This window comes from Amaranthus tricolor, chromosome 12 (genome assembly GCF_026212465.1).
Source record: "Amaranthus tricolor cultivar Red isolate AtriRed21 chromosome 12, ASM2621246v1, whole genome shotgun sequence".
Taxonomy (NCBI): Eukaryota; Viridiplantae; Streptophyta; class Magnoliopsida; order Caryophyllales; family Amaranthaceae; genus Amaranthus; species Amaranthus tricolor.
The window spans coordinates 15,568,734-15,583,795 of NC_080058.1; the positions used below are offsets into that span (position 1 = coordinate 15,568,734).

At 34.0% G+C, this 15,062-nt stretch overlaps 2 protein-coding genes across 4 annotated transcripts in view; both read left to right on the plus strand.

Moving 5' to 3' along the window:
- Positions 1–6,855, plus strand: part of LOC130828852 (uncharacterized) — a 6,949-nt gene extending 94 nt beyond the window's left edge. The window contains exons 1-7 of one of the 3 annotated variants that reach the window (XM_057694871.1): positions 1–109; positions 914–1,128; positions 4,302–4,376; positions 4,628–4,716; positions 6,011–6,095; positions 6,309–6,390; positions 6,566–6,855. The exon at positions 1–109 is cut by the window's left edge and continues 93 nt beyond it. In XM_057694871.1, coding sequence (XP_057550854.1) covers positions 952–1,128; positions 4,302–4,376; positions 4,628–4,716; positions 6,011–6,095; positions 6,309–6,390; positions 6,566–6,657 — 600 coding nt within the window. In that variant the 5' untranslated portion in view covers positions 1–109; positions 914–951 and the 3' untranslated portion in view covers positions 6,658–6,855. The remainder of the gene's footprint in view (positions 110–913; positions 1,129–4,301; positions 4,377–4,627; positions 4,717–6,010; positions 6,096–6,308; positions 6,391–6,565) is intronic. The other 2 variants (XM_057694870.1, XM_057694872.1) reach the window with 2 other exon arrangements.
- A 4,059-nt stretch (positions 6,856–10,914) lies between these two features.
- Positions 10,915–13,481, plus strand: LOC130828854 (DExH-box ATP-dependent RNA helicase DExH3-like). Its single transcript, XM_057694873.1, has 4 exons — positions 10,915–11,001; positions 11,915–12,067; positions 12,168–12,281; positions 12,570–13,481. Exons 1-4 carry the CDS (start codon positions 10,957–10,959, stop codon positions 13,032–13,034), a joined length of 777 nt encoding a protein of 258 aa, XP_057550856.1. The 5' UTR covers positions 10,915–10,956; the 3' UTR covers positions 13,035–13,481.
- The last annotated feature ends 1,581 nt before the right edge of the window (positions 13,482–15,062 follow it).

Sequence of the window (15,062 nt, forward strand, 5' to 3'; positions counted from 1 at the left end):
TTACCCATTTTGTCCAGCAGTAGGCAGCCCCTTCATCCCAACAACTCCACCTTCATCCTTTACTGGCCCACCATCAACCTCCCGCGTGCTGCACTCAGTATCAAACCATGTATGTACTCTTTTTTTTATTCTTTTTCTTTCTTTCCATAAAAGTTTTAAATTTGTGCAATTGTTTTAATTTCCTAATTTTATTGAATGTTAATTGGTAAACATTTTTTGTTGATTTATGATTGATGATTGTACAATAACCCAAGGCCCAAACTACATTTATTAATCAATTTAGGGTTTTTGGCTTAATTGGTGGTAAATTTATAAATTCAGAGTTTCTTATTTAATTTGTTAGAATATACTAGAGCTCCAATTGATTAGTAATTTAATTTTACAATTGATCAGCTAATTCATTTAAATTTCTTGAAATAAGAAATTGGATTATTGATTTAGGGTTTTTGGCAATACACTTTTAAGATTGGGAGGATGTTAAATTTATTGTGTTAATATTTTTTTAGGTTTTAAAATTTTGATGAATCTAGCAATTAGTTGTGTCTCTTATTATGGTTTATCAATGTATGGTCAATAGTAATTTTGTTAGGCACTTAGGCTGTAGGTTGTAGGTTGTTTGTGAATTGAGGAAATACTTCTTCCATCTTTGTCTTAAGATTATATTCCTTTTGCGCTGAAAGTGCTAAATTCTTACTTTATTATCAGTCGTCATGAAATTACTGTGATTGAAAATAGCACTAAGATTAAATAGTGTTAAAGACATTAAATATGTGCTGATATGATAAAAATAATGATTAAATGGTTACATCATGTGTTGTTTTCAAAATATTTCATCAAATAACGTTGAATGTAAATTTTTCACTTAAATTATTGACATCACTTGTTTTGTTTTCTTGATCCGCCAATTCAAAAGATAGCATTCTGATCCCGACGTTAAGAAACCGTGAAATAATGAGAGAACAAGATGGAGATAACACAGAAAAGGTAAGTCCAGGAGATGTTGTTGGTAAGGCTATTGAACTTATACCTGGTAAAGGTACTTACCTTGCTGCTGATTCCGCTGGCAATAAACTCATTTACGCTTCTCTTACTGGCTGCCTCACCCTTTCTCCTCATTCTCAAGATAAGGTTATCTTCTTGCTCTTTGTTTTCTCCTTCCCTTGGTTGTTAGATTGTTCAACTATATGATTCAAAAGGGATGTTGGACTTGCTTTTGAACCAATATTGAGTTTCATGGTTTTTCCGTGCTTGATTTTTGTGATTGTCATTTAAAGTATGAACTAGTATGTAATTGGGTTTGTAATTTTGGGACGGAGGTTTTCAATATTATCTTATTTGCTGTATGTATGAATACGCCCAAAGTGAACTAGTGATTTTGGTAACTATGTTCTTTTTTTTTTTGGAAAAATAATAAAACCCTTAAAGAAAGGGTTTAATTAGTTGGATCTGCTTAAATGAGCATGAAAATTAGCAATATGAGAGGTTTAGGTACTTGATAATTGGAATGGTTTTGAGCTTCTTGTTCGGAAATGGCATTTCCCTATTGAGAAGAATTAATGCTATGAGCTTTGATTTTTTGGTAAGCAAATAAGAATAGTAGAGTTCAAGTCCTAGAAGAGAATGATTTTGCTAATTTACTTAAGATTATACTAGTTATAACTAGTTTAGTTTTTGAGATGCTTGAGATGGAAATAAACCTGTAGTATGATAAGAAAATAAAAAGAAAAAATTATAAGAATGGTATATATGTGGTTTTGATTTTTGAATTAATTATAAGAATTGAGGGAAGTTGTTTGTTTGTTATGATAAGAAAATAAAACAGAAAAAATTATAAGGATAGTATATATGTGGTTTTGATTTTTGAATTAATTATAAGAATTGAGGGAATTTGTTTGTTTGTTAGCCACTGGAAAAAAAAAAAAGAGGATATGCATGATTTTTTTGCTATGAATATTCGTTCTTTTAAACCTTTCCTTTATCTATTCACACCTTTCTTACAAATCATACTTTGAGTTAACTTAGGGAAGAACCACTTTTCCTTTTTTTTTTTTTTCAAAACGAGCAAGGTGCCCTAATGCGCTAAGGTTACCTTTAGGTGTTAGGCGGAGGCGCTAGCCTTTGATTGTGATTGCGTTTGAGGTGCCCCAAAATCTTGAAAAATGAATTAAACACCTCAAAAAGCCCGAAAGAATAAGAAAAATAATATAAGAGAAATGAAGAAGAGAAGATAAAATGTACCACATCTCATGGGTTTTTGAGGTGCTCGCCAATTGGAAGAGTCATATCAAAGCATGCATACCCACGCCTCATTGCTTAGGTTACTTTTAATAAAATCTAAATACTTACAAACATACCCTAAAATACTTAGACGCGTCTAGGTGCGCGTTTTAAAAATAAGTTACATTTCACTTATTTTTAGTTACTTTCCACAATACCTTAGATTAATTAATACTTGTTAGGTTATTTTTTATTTTTATTATTTTTTTCATATTTTGCTATTAATGTTGAAAATTTGTTTATCCAAGTCTCAAAACGCTTGCTTTTTAGGAAATTAGTTTATTGGTTGGTGTGAAGGGTTAGGTATGTGTATTTATGAGGCATGATTATTTGAGTTTAAATGAAGACATAAAGTGACATAGTTTAAGTGTCAATCATCGGGATCATTCAATGGACTTCACTCCGATGGGTTTTAAGGTTTTGGCATTGTTGTGGTAGACTTGATCTAATTTAAATTGGAGAAAGGTGAACTTGTGGGTGAATTCAACTCTAATCTAGGGTTGCTATGATTAAAATCTTGTTTTGTTAGGTTTAAGCGCGAAAAAGGGGATGAAACATGTTATGCGTTACAACTTTTCTTTTGGAAAAGGAATTAGTTTCCTGCTAGATCTGGTTGCTTCTAGTTTGCTGTGCTAATGCTTTTCTCGAATTTGTTAATAATGAATACATGACTCATAAGTCATATCGTCATGCTTAGAGATATTGGCTGTCTGTGAATTTTAATGACTACATGGGTTAGAAATTTTTTCAAAAGTTGGTTTTGAATCTACTCACAGTGTAGGGGATCTAGCAGGATTTTAACAGGTATCAAACTGCATATGGAGAATTTCAAATGCCTATCTTATGGACTAGGAGAGATAGTCTAATGGCTCAGATTTTACTATAATACTATTAGAAAAATGGGCTAGTCAATTTTTTGATCTTAATCATCATCAGATTCAGCATTTTGACAGTTCTCAACTTGATGTTTTGATATTGGGTAGGCAATGGATGCTTACTTGTTTGTAAACTTCTGGATAATGACAGTGTTCAGTGCTAGACATCTGGAAATTCTGGATTCCATTCCAAGGATTTCTTGCAGTTTTATGTGAAGATGTTTCTCAATTCAGGACTAATTTCTTTCAATGTTCTTATCAAAGTGCTCAAAGGTTGGACGTGTACGTATTTTGGGAAAAGTTATGGAGTTATTGTTCTATAGAATTATCTAGTGGACATGCACATTTAATTTTTATAATAATGTCCATAGAGAATAATAGGATTTTGATATGTGTGGGTCACCGGGCATGTATCAGTTCAACTAGATTGAGAACTTACATCTTAGATATGGTAAACGCACCAGAACTAGGGAAAGAGGAATACTTTTTAGTTAATCTTTTTCCACATAAAGCCACCCTGACCTAAAATCACCAATGTTTTCAAGGTGAGTAAATACTCAAGTATTGTTGCACCTCAAAGGATAAACAACTAGTTTAGCTTGCAAACAATCTTCTGTTGTTTTTTTTATTATGAGTTCTATGGGGAACTATCTCTTAGTTCAATGCTATAAAATTACAGATAAAAAGTTATAATGTTGCAAAGCTCCTTTTTGGCACATAAAATGCACCTGCTTGCTTACGATTGTCAATCGACAGCCAATTTCTTGATGTAGGAAAGCTAAGTATGAAGATAGCTTTCTTGAGTCGAATTGAAACTCAGAATTCTGATACTGCTCAAAGTTTCTCTGAGCCAATGTAACTAAAACCTTACTAATTTGCATTAGCTCTACAAAATGAGCTTGTAATGGAACTTTTTCGTTAAATTTACCTTTTCGTCTAATTAGAATGATAATGCTTGAAAGTGATGCTACTGCATCAGTATCCTTTGCAGAAGTCATTGATGGTGATATGCAGTTTTCTTTAGTAAAGACTTATGCTTACATTAATTCAGGGATGATTCCATGATGATGCCGATGATACAATTAGAAATTAGCTTCTTCTGTAATCATTCTTACTATGTATTAACAAGTACACTTCCTTTTCCCAAAGAGGTCAGTTGCGGAGGTAACCGGTCATAAAGCGCATGGTGCGGTCCCTGAACCTGGTTGTACAGTCCTTGCCCGAGTAAGTTTATTTTTTATATGTTTACCCAGTTATTCTGAGGACTTTCAACTAGAAAACTTAGCTGTGTACCTTGCTCAAAACTGTATTCCCTTTCCTTCTGTATGCCATGTATTTTGGACTTTTGGTATGTTATGTTGAAACTTGGTGCTAGTGGTTAAAACTGAGCTTCCTGTGTCATTAGGTGGCACATGTTTTTGCATGTTTTTTCAAGTGAACTTTATCTGTGTATGATGATATGATCTTCATGGCAGGTCAAAAAGGTGATGGCTAAAATGGCTTCAGCAGATATCATGTGTGTTGGCAGCAAGTCTGTCAGAGAAAAGTTCACAGGCATAATCAGGTTAATGCTTGGAGCAATAAATTCAATGTTCTTATTTCTGGTTAATATCTGCATGTAATAGATACGTCCCCCTTTTTAATTATAAACACTCCTAGGGAAACTTGAAAGTCCCCTAGAAATTTTTCCTTGAGCGTTGCCTTCTAACGAATTTTCAGTGGCAAAATTACAATATCTAGAGCATTGCCAAAACTATATTTTAGAAGGGGGTTCAAGTGACAACATAAAATGAATTCCTCAACAGAGTAGCACCTCTTGAGGTTCAAATTGATTAATGTTGATTGCTGAATTCGATGCAGAACCATGACTGTTTTCTTGTGTTCTATGTAGTTATGTAGATATCCCTGATAGTTAAACTTCTTGGAAATTACCTTAATATTTTAGCTTTATAAAGCACTCCAGAAGCACTCCTAGACGCTTCAAAACACACAAAAAGATGCTTTTGTTAGTCCAGATGGAGCGAGGTACAATGCGTGCAGCAAAGTATGCACTTTTGAGTCATGCGCTCGCATTGCACCTTCAACGCTTTAAGGGAAGAGTGATGAGAGAGAGAGAGAGAGATCTTAGCTTTTAGCTTCAAAAGAAAACTATTTTTATAAATCGAATATTGGCACAACTTTGTTAATATAATTCGAGCAGCTGTCCGCAATTAATTCGATCCAATTGGTTCAAATTCAACCCTAAACCAAGATGGCTAATATGGAAGAAAACCCTAAAATTAGAATTTGGGTAGGGTTTGGTACATTGGGCCTCGAACCTTGCCTAGGTGAGAGCCACTTAATGATATTGAGCCATCGGGGTAATGATATATTTGTTGTTATGTGTATACAAGTAGAAAAGTAATTGTCTTCTTTTTTTAGTGGACATGTTATGTCATATTAATTTGGTATCTCTTTAAATGATAGAATTTCACCATAAAGATATATAATTTTAATATAAAAATGTGTGCATTGAGTAGCCCAAGCCTACGACTTGCACTTTGCACCTAGGTTCCACGCTCCAGGGATCTTTGGTGCCTTGGTGCACTAAGCACCTTTTAAAATTAAGCTTAATTTAGTTTCGATATGTGTCTCTTGGTAAATATAGATCTGGTGTCACTAGTGAATTATTTTGACATTAGAATTTGCTGATATTGTCTGCTCTTAAACATGAAGTATGTCGTATTTATGTCTTCGTAATGATGGGACTTGTATCTTGGTGAGGAAATCAATGAAATGGATTGTGTGGTCCTGAATCCTGATTGAATCCTGATTAAATATTCATTCATAGGTATTAAGAATATTGTTGTGCTTGTCAGGCAGCAGGATGTAAGAGCAACTGAGATTGACAAGGTTGATATGCATGCTTCATTCCGAGCCGGTGATATTGTCAGGGCAGTAGTTGTATCCTTACGGTCCATTTGGTTAGTGTTATTAAATGGTGGTAATGGGAATGATTTATAGTAAAATTTCATCAAAATTTCCATATTGTTCCATGGTAATGAAACTTTGGTCTTTCTTGAGCTTTTTATGAACTTTATTAGTTTGTTCAAGTAAAGTTTTGGTTCCACAACTAAATACGACTTTACAAGTATTTACCTTGACTCATCTTCTTAGCTATCCTTGGGAGATGCAAGGGCATATTACTTGTCAACAGCAAAGAATGAGTTGGGTGTTGTATCCGCCGAAAGCACTGCAGGTTTGTGAATACTCCATCCCTTTAAATTTGCTACTCTACGGAAATCAAAATAAGAGCTTTTTAGATATTATAGTAAATTCAAAGGTAAAGAAGGAGTAAGCCTAATGTGATTATGCTTAGTTTTTTTGTTCTCTTTAATTTTATCAGATGTAGGATGACAATTCCGTTCTTTCAGGTGAGACAATGATACCAATTAGTTGGACAGAGATGCAATGTCCTATAACAGGCCAAATTGAGCAGAGAAAAGTTGCTAAGGTTGGAAACTGAGGTCGATATGTTTCAAGCCATCCGGATATTTTGTGATGTAATTTTTTGTACTTGAATTATGTTGATGTAATCAACTAATCATGAACGTTATGTTTTCTATGATAATCATGAATTTCCTAGTTTTAATTGAAGGATTGGAATATATGTATAGACAAATACATTATCTTAGCAAAATTAATTGATTTTAAAAGCTAAAAACATTAGATGTATCAAACCATTGTAGAAAGGATAGGTTTGATTCCTTGTTTTCAACGATTTGGTTTGATTTGAAAAATTTAATACTTGAATTTCTGGTTCTGTTTGTTTTAATGCCAAATCAAACCATGTTCATCGCTATCTCTTATTTATTATTGATTCCCAATTCCCACTATACTAACAAAAGGTTTATTTTTCAAATTTTATTTTCTTAATCTTAGTTTTGCATGTAATTTTAAATATTTTGTTTTACTTTTTTTTATCCTAATTTGATTTGAAATTTAGATTTGTCTATTAATTGAAAATTAGTTTTAATTAGATTGAAAAAATAATATTGAACTGATTTTGTTTGGTTTGGTATGTATTACGTATAAATGTGGTTTGGATTCAAATTGATAAACAATAAATAAATGAATTTTGTTTGGTTTGGTATTCTAAAAAAAATAACAGGAAAAATATATTTTCACCCTATCTGGTATTGAAAATTTAAACTAATTAAGCATTATTGTATAAAAAAAGCAAAAATTAAGCAATAGGAAAATTTATTTTCCAAAATAAGCATGTTTTGCCCAATGCTAAGGTTTGACATCTGTTCACTCTTGCTAACAGCGGCCCATTACTAAGTTGAGTCAAAGAAATTCGACTCAACAATTGGCCGCTGCTGTTAGTAACAGCGGCCTATTGGTGACATAAATTCTAAGCTTCTTCCTCAAATCAGAAACTCAATTTTCAAACCCTAAATTGAAATCATTTTTTATAAACTCATTTAAAACCTCTAGTTCTCAAACATTTTCTTGTATTCAATTAAAGACTTTCAGATTCATCGGTTGAATAGCTTTTTCATTTTTGCAACTCCATTAGTATTATTTATGGTTGGAGTTTAATGTTAATCATGTTCAAATATAGAACTCTAAACTAAAGTTCTTTTTTTATGGTTGGGTTTGTTAATGATTTTCATGATTAGGATTAATTTGTTAACTGCCAATGGATTTTTGGTCATTGGATTTTCAATTGTGATTTGTGTATATGATTGAATACTAGTCTAAAAGGATTTTCTTTTCTTGATTTTTTTTTGCTGTATTGGTTCATCTCTGGAACTTTATGATCCCTAGATTTTGTGGGTGTGCTTCAAGTCTTTTGCTGGTATGCCATTTAAATTCTGATGGAGTTTTGCAACTTTTGTTAGTAGGACAGTTATCAAATAGTACTTTTGAATTCTAGTGTTATGATAGGTTTGCTTATGGTTTAGATATCTTTAGACACTATTGATAACTGATAAGGCATATCACATATGTTATTGGCTTATAAATTCTAATGGAGTGTGAAAGATGCTAGTTGGTTGTATGTATGCATGATTTTAGTTGATTCCAAGTCCCAACATATGACATATTTTCATCTTATAATGTGGATTTTAGTTGATCATGCTGATCTTAGGTGAATGGAGGATTCCCTAAAATGGTGAATGGCATTGAAATTATGATGTCCCTTATGTAAAGGTTCTCTTTGATGTTAAGGTCAAAGTAGTCAGATATGTATCATTCCAAGAATTTCTTTGCTCACATTTTAATGTTAACATGACACATTTTTCTTTGCTGACTCAACATGTCATAATCTTGTTCTTACCATTAAGCTAAGGCAAATGTCATAATCTTGTAGATCGAGATGGATCCCGTCGCTCCATAGCATCCTCACATTGTAGGCGGACCATAGGAGCATATTATTATGAGATGCACAAGTTTCAGACACTGATATACTGTACTGTAGGCATCCCAACTCAATGCCATGGGAGATTGATGACTGTATCATCTCATATCTTCGTAGAGTTAGGCTATACGATTATCATCAATTCGCCTATGATCGTGTTGATCGAGCTATGATCAATCTCCCATTAGGTGAGATGACGATCACCTTATTGGACATTGTTGTATTGTCACGGCTTCCCATTGAGGGATATGTCGTTTCCACAGTTGATTACCAGCTTCATAGCTAGCAAGACATAGTTGAGCGGGTAGTGGGACAACGCCCTCCAGATGGTCGAGGTAGTGTGTTAAGGGCTACATGGCTGATTGACTTGCGTGAGGTTTCCGTTAATGTGGATGAGGTGACTATTGAGAGGTATGCTAAGGCGTACATATTCTACTTGATTGGTGCCGTTTTGTTCACCAACAAGAGCAGCGACGAGATCCAGATGTTGTATATCATCCTATTGGATCAACCCTGGGAGCGCATTGAATCATATAGTTGGGGATCTAGGGCATCGACGTACTTATACAGAAGCCTATGCCGTGCATTAAAAAGTAACGCGAAGGAGATTTCTAGACCACTAGTACTCCTTCAGGTAAGCACATTGAATTACTTCAAGTCAAATCATTGATTATTATTCTAACTTTTTACTCTATATGTGAACAGTTTTGGGCTTGCGAATACATACACATTAGCCAACCATTACGATATGTTGGTCGTGGTGCTGTTGCTCATCCCCAAGAATCAGCTGAAGATGTTCCATGGGAAACAAGATGGAGATTTGACAAGCATACGGTGACACATACGTCTAAAGGTGTAGGCTTTTATCGCGACTAGTTAGATCTACTTAGAGCTGATTAGGTATCCAATCAAACTCCTTAAAACTTTGTTGACATTTGTGTTTGGTTTTTATTTAATGAATTAATGAGTTAATTAATTGTTATTTGTAAAGTTTTCGTTGGATCTGTATCTTGCTATGACATACACTGCATTGCCTGAACATTTGAGTATGTTGACGGGCACTTGGAGGAGCGTTGTACCACTAATATGCTTCGACATTATCAAGCTACACCTACCAGAGCGCGTATTGCACCAATATGGTATGGTACAAGGCATCCCTCCAGAGTGCAACACGGATGTTCATCTCCATTAATCCAACATAATGGGTCCGGCACCGAAGAATTGGAACGACATCAATGCGCGTCACATCGCGTTATGGGACCACAAGTTGGAGTACTTACAACACAGTATTTCGATCGATCAAGCAAATGGTGTCCTTACGACGCCTGATTATCTACCCTGGTTTTTATTGATCACTCGTCGTTGAATGACTCTATGGCATGCTGTTGATGCAGCCCAATACGTACCCGCTGCTCCTATGATGATTACATTCGTAAGTACTATTTGCTTTACGAAATTAGATATTTATAAATCATTTTAGTTGTATTAAATTATAAACAATTATTTAATCTTGTTGTAGGCACAAGGAGTGGCTACTGTGATCTGCTCAAGTCAAGAGGTCCCCGTTAGGGAGATGGCATAGATAATTCTTTGGGGTTCTCAATTTTAGAACTTCATTCCTGATGTCGAGGAGCCCGCTGCTCAACGGACTGATGAGGAGCTGAGTACAACCCCACCGAGGCATTTGGATGTGCTTGATGTATGCTCATATCCACATGACGATACGGATCATCACAGGCACCTGTCGTGCAATACTAGTCGCCCCCTTTCCCATAGCGTCATACCACAACCTCTTACTATCGTAAAAGGCGAACTAGGCCGTCGCAATTAGATAGAGTAGACGAGGATTGAAAAGTTATTATCGACATTTTGTAAATAATGAATTGACATATATATATATATATATATATATATATATATATATATATATATATATATATATATATATATATATATATATATATATATATATATATATATATATATATATATATATATATATATATATATATATATATATATATATATATATATATATATATATATATATATACACACATATATATATACATATATATATATATATACATATATTTATATACATATATACATATGTATATAAATATATGTAAACAAAATTCATTCCAATGCATTACCATTGGGAGATGTGGTATTAGGTGGTAATAGAAATTTGTAAAAAAAAAACTTTTTTGTGATTAAAGTTTCATCACCATGGTAATGATATGGAAATTTTGATGAAATTTTACACTATAAATCATTCTCATTATCACCATTTAGTACCATTAACCAAACGAGCTGTAAGTGTATTTCTGGATCTACTTTGCCGTCTCATATAATTGACATGTCCCAATCGGATACTTGTAGCACAGGGAGACGTCAATGTCATTTAAGACGAAGGATGATGGACAAGTTTTACTCTATGCGGTATGTAAGGAGTTTGTCAAATACTAAGATTTTGCTTTTCACTTGCAACCTTGAAAGTTGAAATTTGAAACTGAAAATGGAAGTTATCAGCACTGAATATGTGACTGATAGTCTGACACTGATACCTTACATTTTACTCAAGCCTTAGACATGTATCATTTTTCTTCTCTTTCTTTATTATGCGCTTTGATAATGGCCCAAAAGGGTGTTTGAGTGGGTATGAAGGTTGCTTTTGTCTTAAATTACTGAGTACATTGCTTGGTCTGTAGTTTGGCTGTAGCGTTAACATTCTTTGTGAATATTCTAATTACTGTAGCGTTATGAGAGAGTTGTGTAATTCCACTTTTGTCTGATGCTGATTGAAGGTAGTTTCCCTACTTAATGTTATATTCACACGCAAATAAGCATTGTGTGACTTGAAGAATCTTGAAGGAAGGTTCTGCAACCTTGGGGTGATTTTTTTTTTTTGGATATTTTGAGTTAGATTTTTGATGCAAATTAAAATTCTCAAGAGAGTAGTGAGATCTTACCTTTGTTCACAAAATCTCTTGATCTTCCCCTTTAATTTCCCTTTCGTCCGTTTTATTTGTTCATTTTTATCAATGCGAAGTTGGAAAAAGGAAAGGGAAGGGAAGGGAAGGGAAGGAAATTGAAGGGATCCAATTCCCTATTTGATACTAAATCTTTTAAATATTGGAGGGATTTTAAAGGAAATGCAATCCCCATCATTCCGTTCCCTTCTCTATGATTGCTATCAAGCATTGTTAACTATATTTATATATCCGACAAACTGTGTTGCTAATTTATGTATAGTTATTCATCATGTATTTTCCTTTGGCCCGACTTAGTTTGTGAGCTAGCCTTCTCTTCCCACTTTTTGTGTAACTAATAGGGCTGTTTTGATTTGTTGTAGAACTCAGTCAATGCACGATACCAGACAATTCCCTATCCTTGGCTAGTCTTTGGGGAAAAAGTAAAAGTCAACACTATTTTTATACGTGATTCGACAGGTGTCTCTGATTCAATATTGATGCTCTTTGGTGGTGCTCTTAGCAATGGAGGGCAGGTGATGCAACTTCTGCTCTCTCTCTCCCCACTACTCTTTTTTTTTTTCAATCCGAGTTTCACTTGGAAGAGCAATTAAACAAAACCTTGTGACTTTGTAGCCTGGGCATTTAAAAATGTTGGATGGCTATGCTGAGTTTTTCATGGATCCAAACCTGGCGGAGTCCTACGGCAAGTTGAAGGAGGAGCTTGATCTCTGTAATTGTAGGTTCGAGGTTGAGTTCTGATCTCTGTTGCTAAGTAGTACATATTGCAGTTAAAGGGTTGTATATTTTTATGTTTTATGACTCCATGTATTATAGAAGTATAAGAATTTATAAATAAATGATAGATTATTCATTACTCGGTGCAGTTGAGTCGTCTCCGAGATGTTAGTTGGGATAGCCAGTGAAGTTTTCTTGGGGCAATTAACTTCATCTTAAAGTTTGCTCATCATTCTAATATTTCTGTCATCTTCTTGACTAAATTTCTTATGACAATGCTCATGGTTTGCAACAATACAGCTTGAAGACCCTACCATTGACATCCTAAAAGAAGGAAAGTACCTAATGTTTGCTGTTCAGGAACTAGTATCAGGAGACGAATGTGAAGGGAGATTCGTGTTTGGCCGTGAAAGTAAGAAACCCAAGGATCCTACGGATAATAATAGATTCACAAGAGATGGAATGAACCTGAAGAGCTTGCTGCAAACTTTATTGATGAGAGCTGGACATTCTCCTCCTAAATACAAAACTAAACACTTGAAAACCAATGAGTTCAGGGCACTAGTGGAATTCAAGGGCATGCAATTTGTGGGGAAGCCCCAGAGGAACAAGCAGCTGGCCGAAAAGGATGCTGCTATTGAAGCTTTGGCGTGGTTGACTCACACCGACCACAAAATTGAGAACGAGGATGATAATTCTCCTCCAGATGTCACTGAAAATATGCTTAAACTCCTTGGAAAACGTAGGAAATCTAAACGCCATTGATACTCTTTGGCTACCTTCCTTTTGTTGCTGCTCACAGAAAGTGAGGATAAGTAGCTGAAGCTTGTAGTATTAGCTCGAGAATGCTTTCTGAATGCTTCTGAAACTTATCACAGGGAAGGCCTCTCAATGAGTTTCTTTTACAGAAGACGTGAACGCTAAAGCTACTAACTAATAATGATCAGCAGTTCAGATGAGAAAAGACAGTCACATTTTTTTATATATTATTATTATTATTAACATTGATGGAGCAGAAAATACAACAGGAAAATAGGGAATACAATAATTTTGGCATGGTTTTATCTTGATATTAGATGATTAGATCCATATTATGTTGTTTGGGGCCACAAGAATTGTACAGACTGTAATATTCATTTGTTCCAAGATATCAGGTAATGACTACGGGCCATCAAGAATCAATAGAGTTCTCAAATGAAATGAACATCTAATACGAAATTTCATGTTTTCTTAAATTACTAATCATTTAAAGAGTAGAATTTTTCTTTTGTACTTTTGTCCCATTAGACAATCGATTAATAAAATAAGAAAAATAAAGGCAGCAGCATTTGGTATGAATATATACACGCATAAAAAGAACACAAATTGTTGTGAGAGACTGTTTCTCCGAAAGACGCATTAGATATATGGACTAAATAGTCTAATTATTAGGATTATAAATTAAAGAAAAAAATAAGAATTTGGGCTTCTTGCTTTGAGGTCGTCTCTTTGAGAGGTGGTCTCTCACAAAAAAAAAAAAACAAAAACAGAAAAGCACGCGGCTGAGAAGAGAGGTACGACATGTGGTATTGCATCAATCCGATTGAAGGCCATTCATATTCTGTTTTGCGTCAACTTTTGACACGATGTTCTTGCCTACCCAACCTACATATTCAACGGTTGGATTGTCGTTTTGTACATTGTAAGTGGGTAACTCGTACTTTGCCCTAATTTACCGTAATTTTTATTTTACCACTTTTGAGTAATGTTTTAGATTGTTTGGTGTTTGTATGCCTCTAGTATTGTCTAGAGAGGATTTTGGTTGACCCATTAATTTTATTGGTGATTAGTAAAACAATTTGGTACCACTTACGGTCATTTGGTTTTTTCCCTCATTGGGTTTCCACGTAAAAATATTGTGTGTGCTTTACTTTTGCAATTTTACTTTATTATTATTTGCTTGATTGAATTGATTTATGTTAACTCATCTAATAACAAAGGGAAAAAGTGTGTGTTTTATAGTGCCATTTTTCTCAACAGCTCAGCAGTAACTCCTGCTCACCCATCACCTACTGAAATTGTAATAGCTCAAAAAATCTCTTTAAAAGGTTAATTCTGAATAATAATTGTAAAGCGTAGTTTCTAACGATAAGTTCGATTAAAAAAAAGAAAAAAAATACATTTGTAGCACCAATTTGATTTCATGTATAGCATTTCGTCATGAGATTCTTAATAGTTCAAATTGCACTCAGGACCAAGGATATCAAACTTAGTTCAAAATGTCCATCTTCAATAGTCCAAAATGTTCCCAGAAAGCTGGAATAACGAGAATCTCGGAAATGTAAGCATGTTTGTAGACATATAACAATTTATGCTATGTGAACATCAAAATATATTGTTTATTTCATCCTTAATGATCATCATCATCATAACCGGTGTATTCCGCTCATAAAAAACTATGGTCCGGGTCTGGAGAGGGAAGAACGGGGGCAACTTATACCCATAAAGAAGAGCGCGGCCAAAAGAATCCCCGACTTGAGAAAGACTAAGAAAAGTTTCTGCAACGAGAAAGATAAATAAAATAAATAAGTAAAAACAGTTAAAAATAAAAATGAAAATAGTAATAATAATAATAATAATAATAATAATAATAATAATAATAATAATAATAATAATAATAATAATAGAAACGAGAAAAAGCAACAGAACAAGAACACCAACAGGTAAGCGAAGAGAAAATCAGTAATCTAAAACATGGATAAGGCGTCTTTAACTAGAAGATTCAATATACGTTGTTTGATATTGGGTAATCCA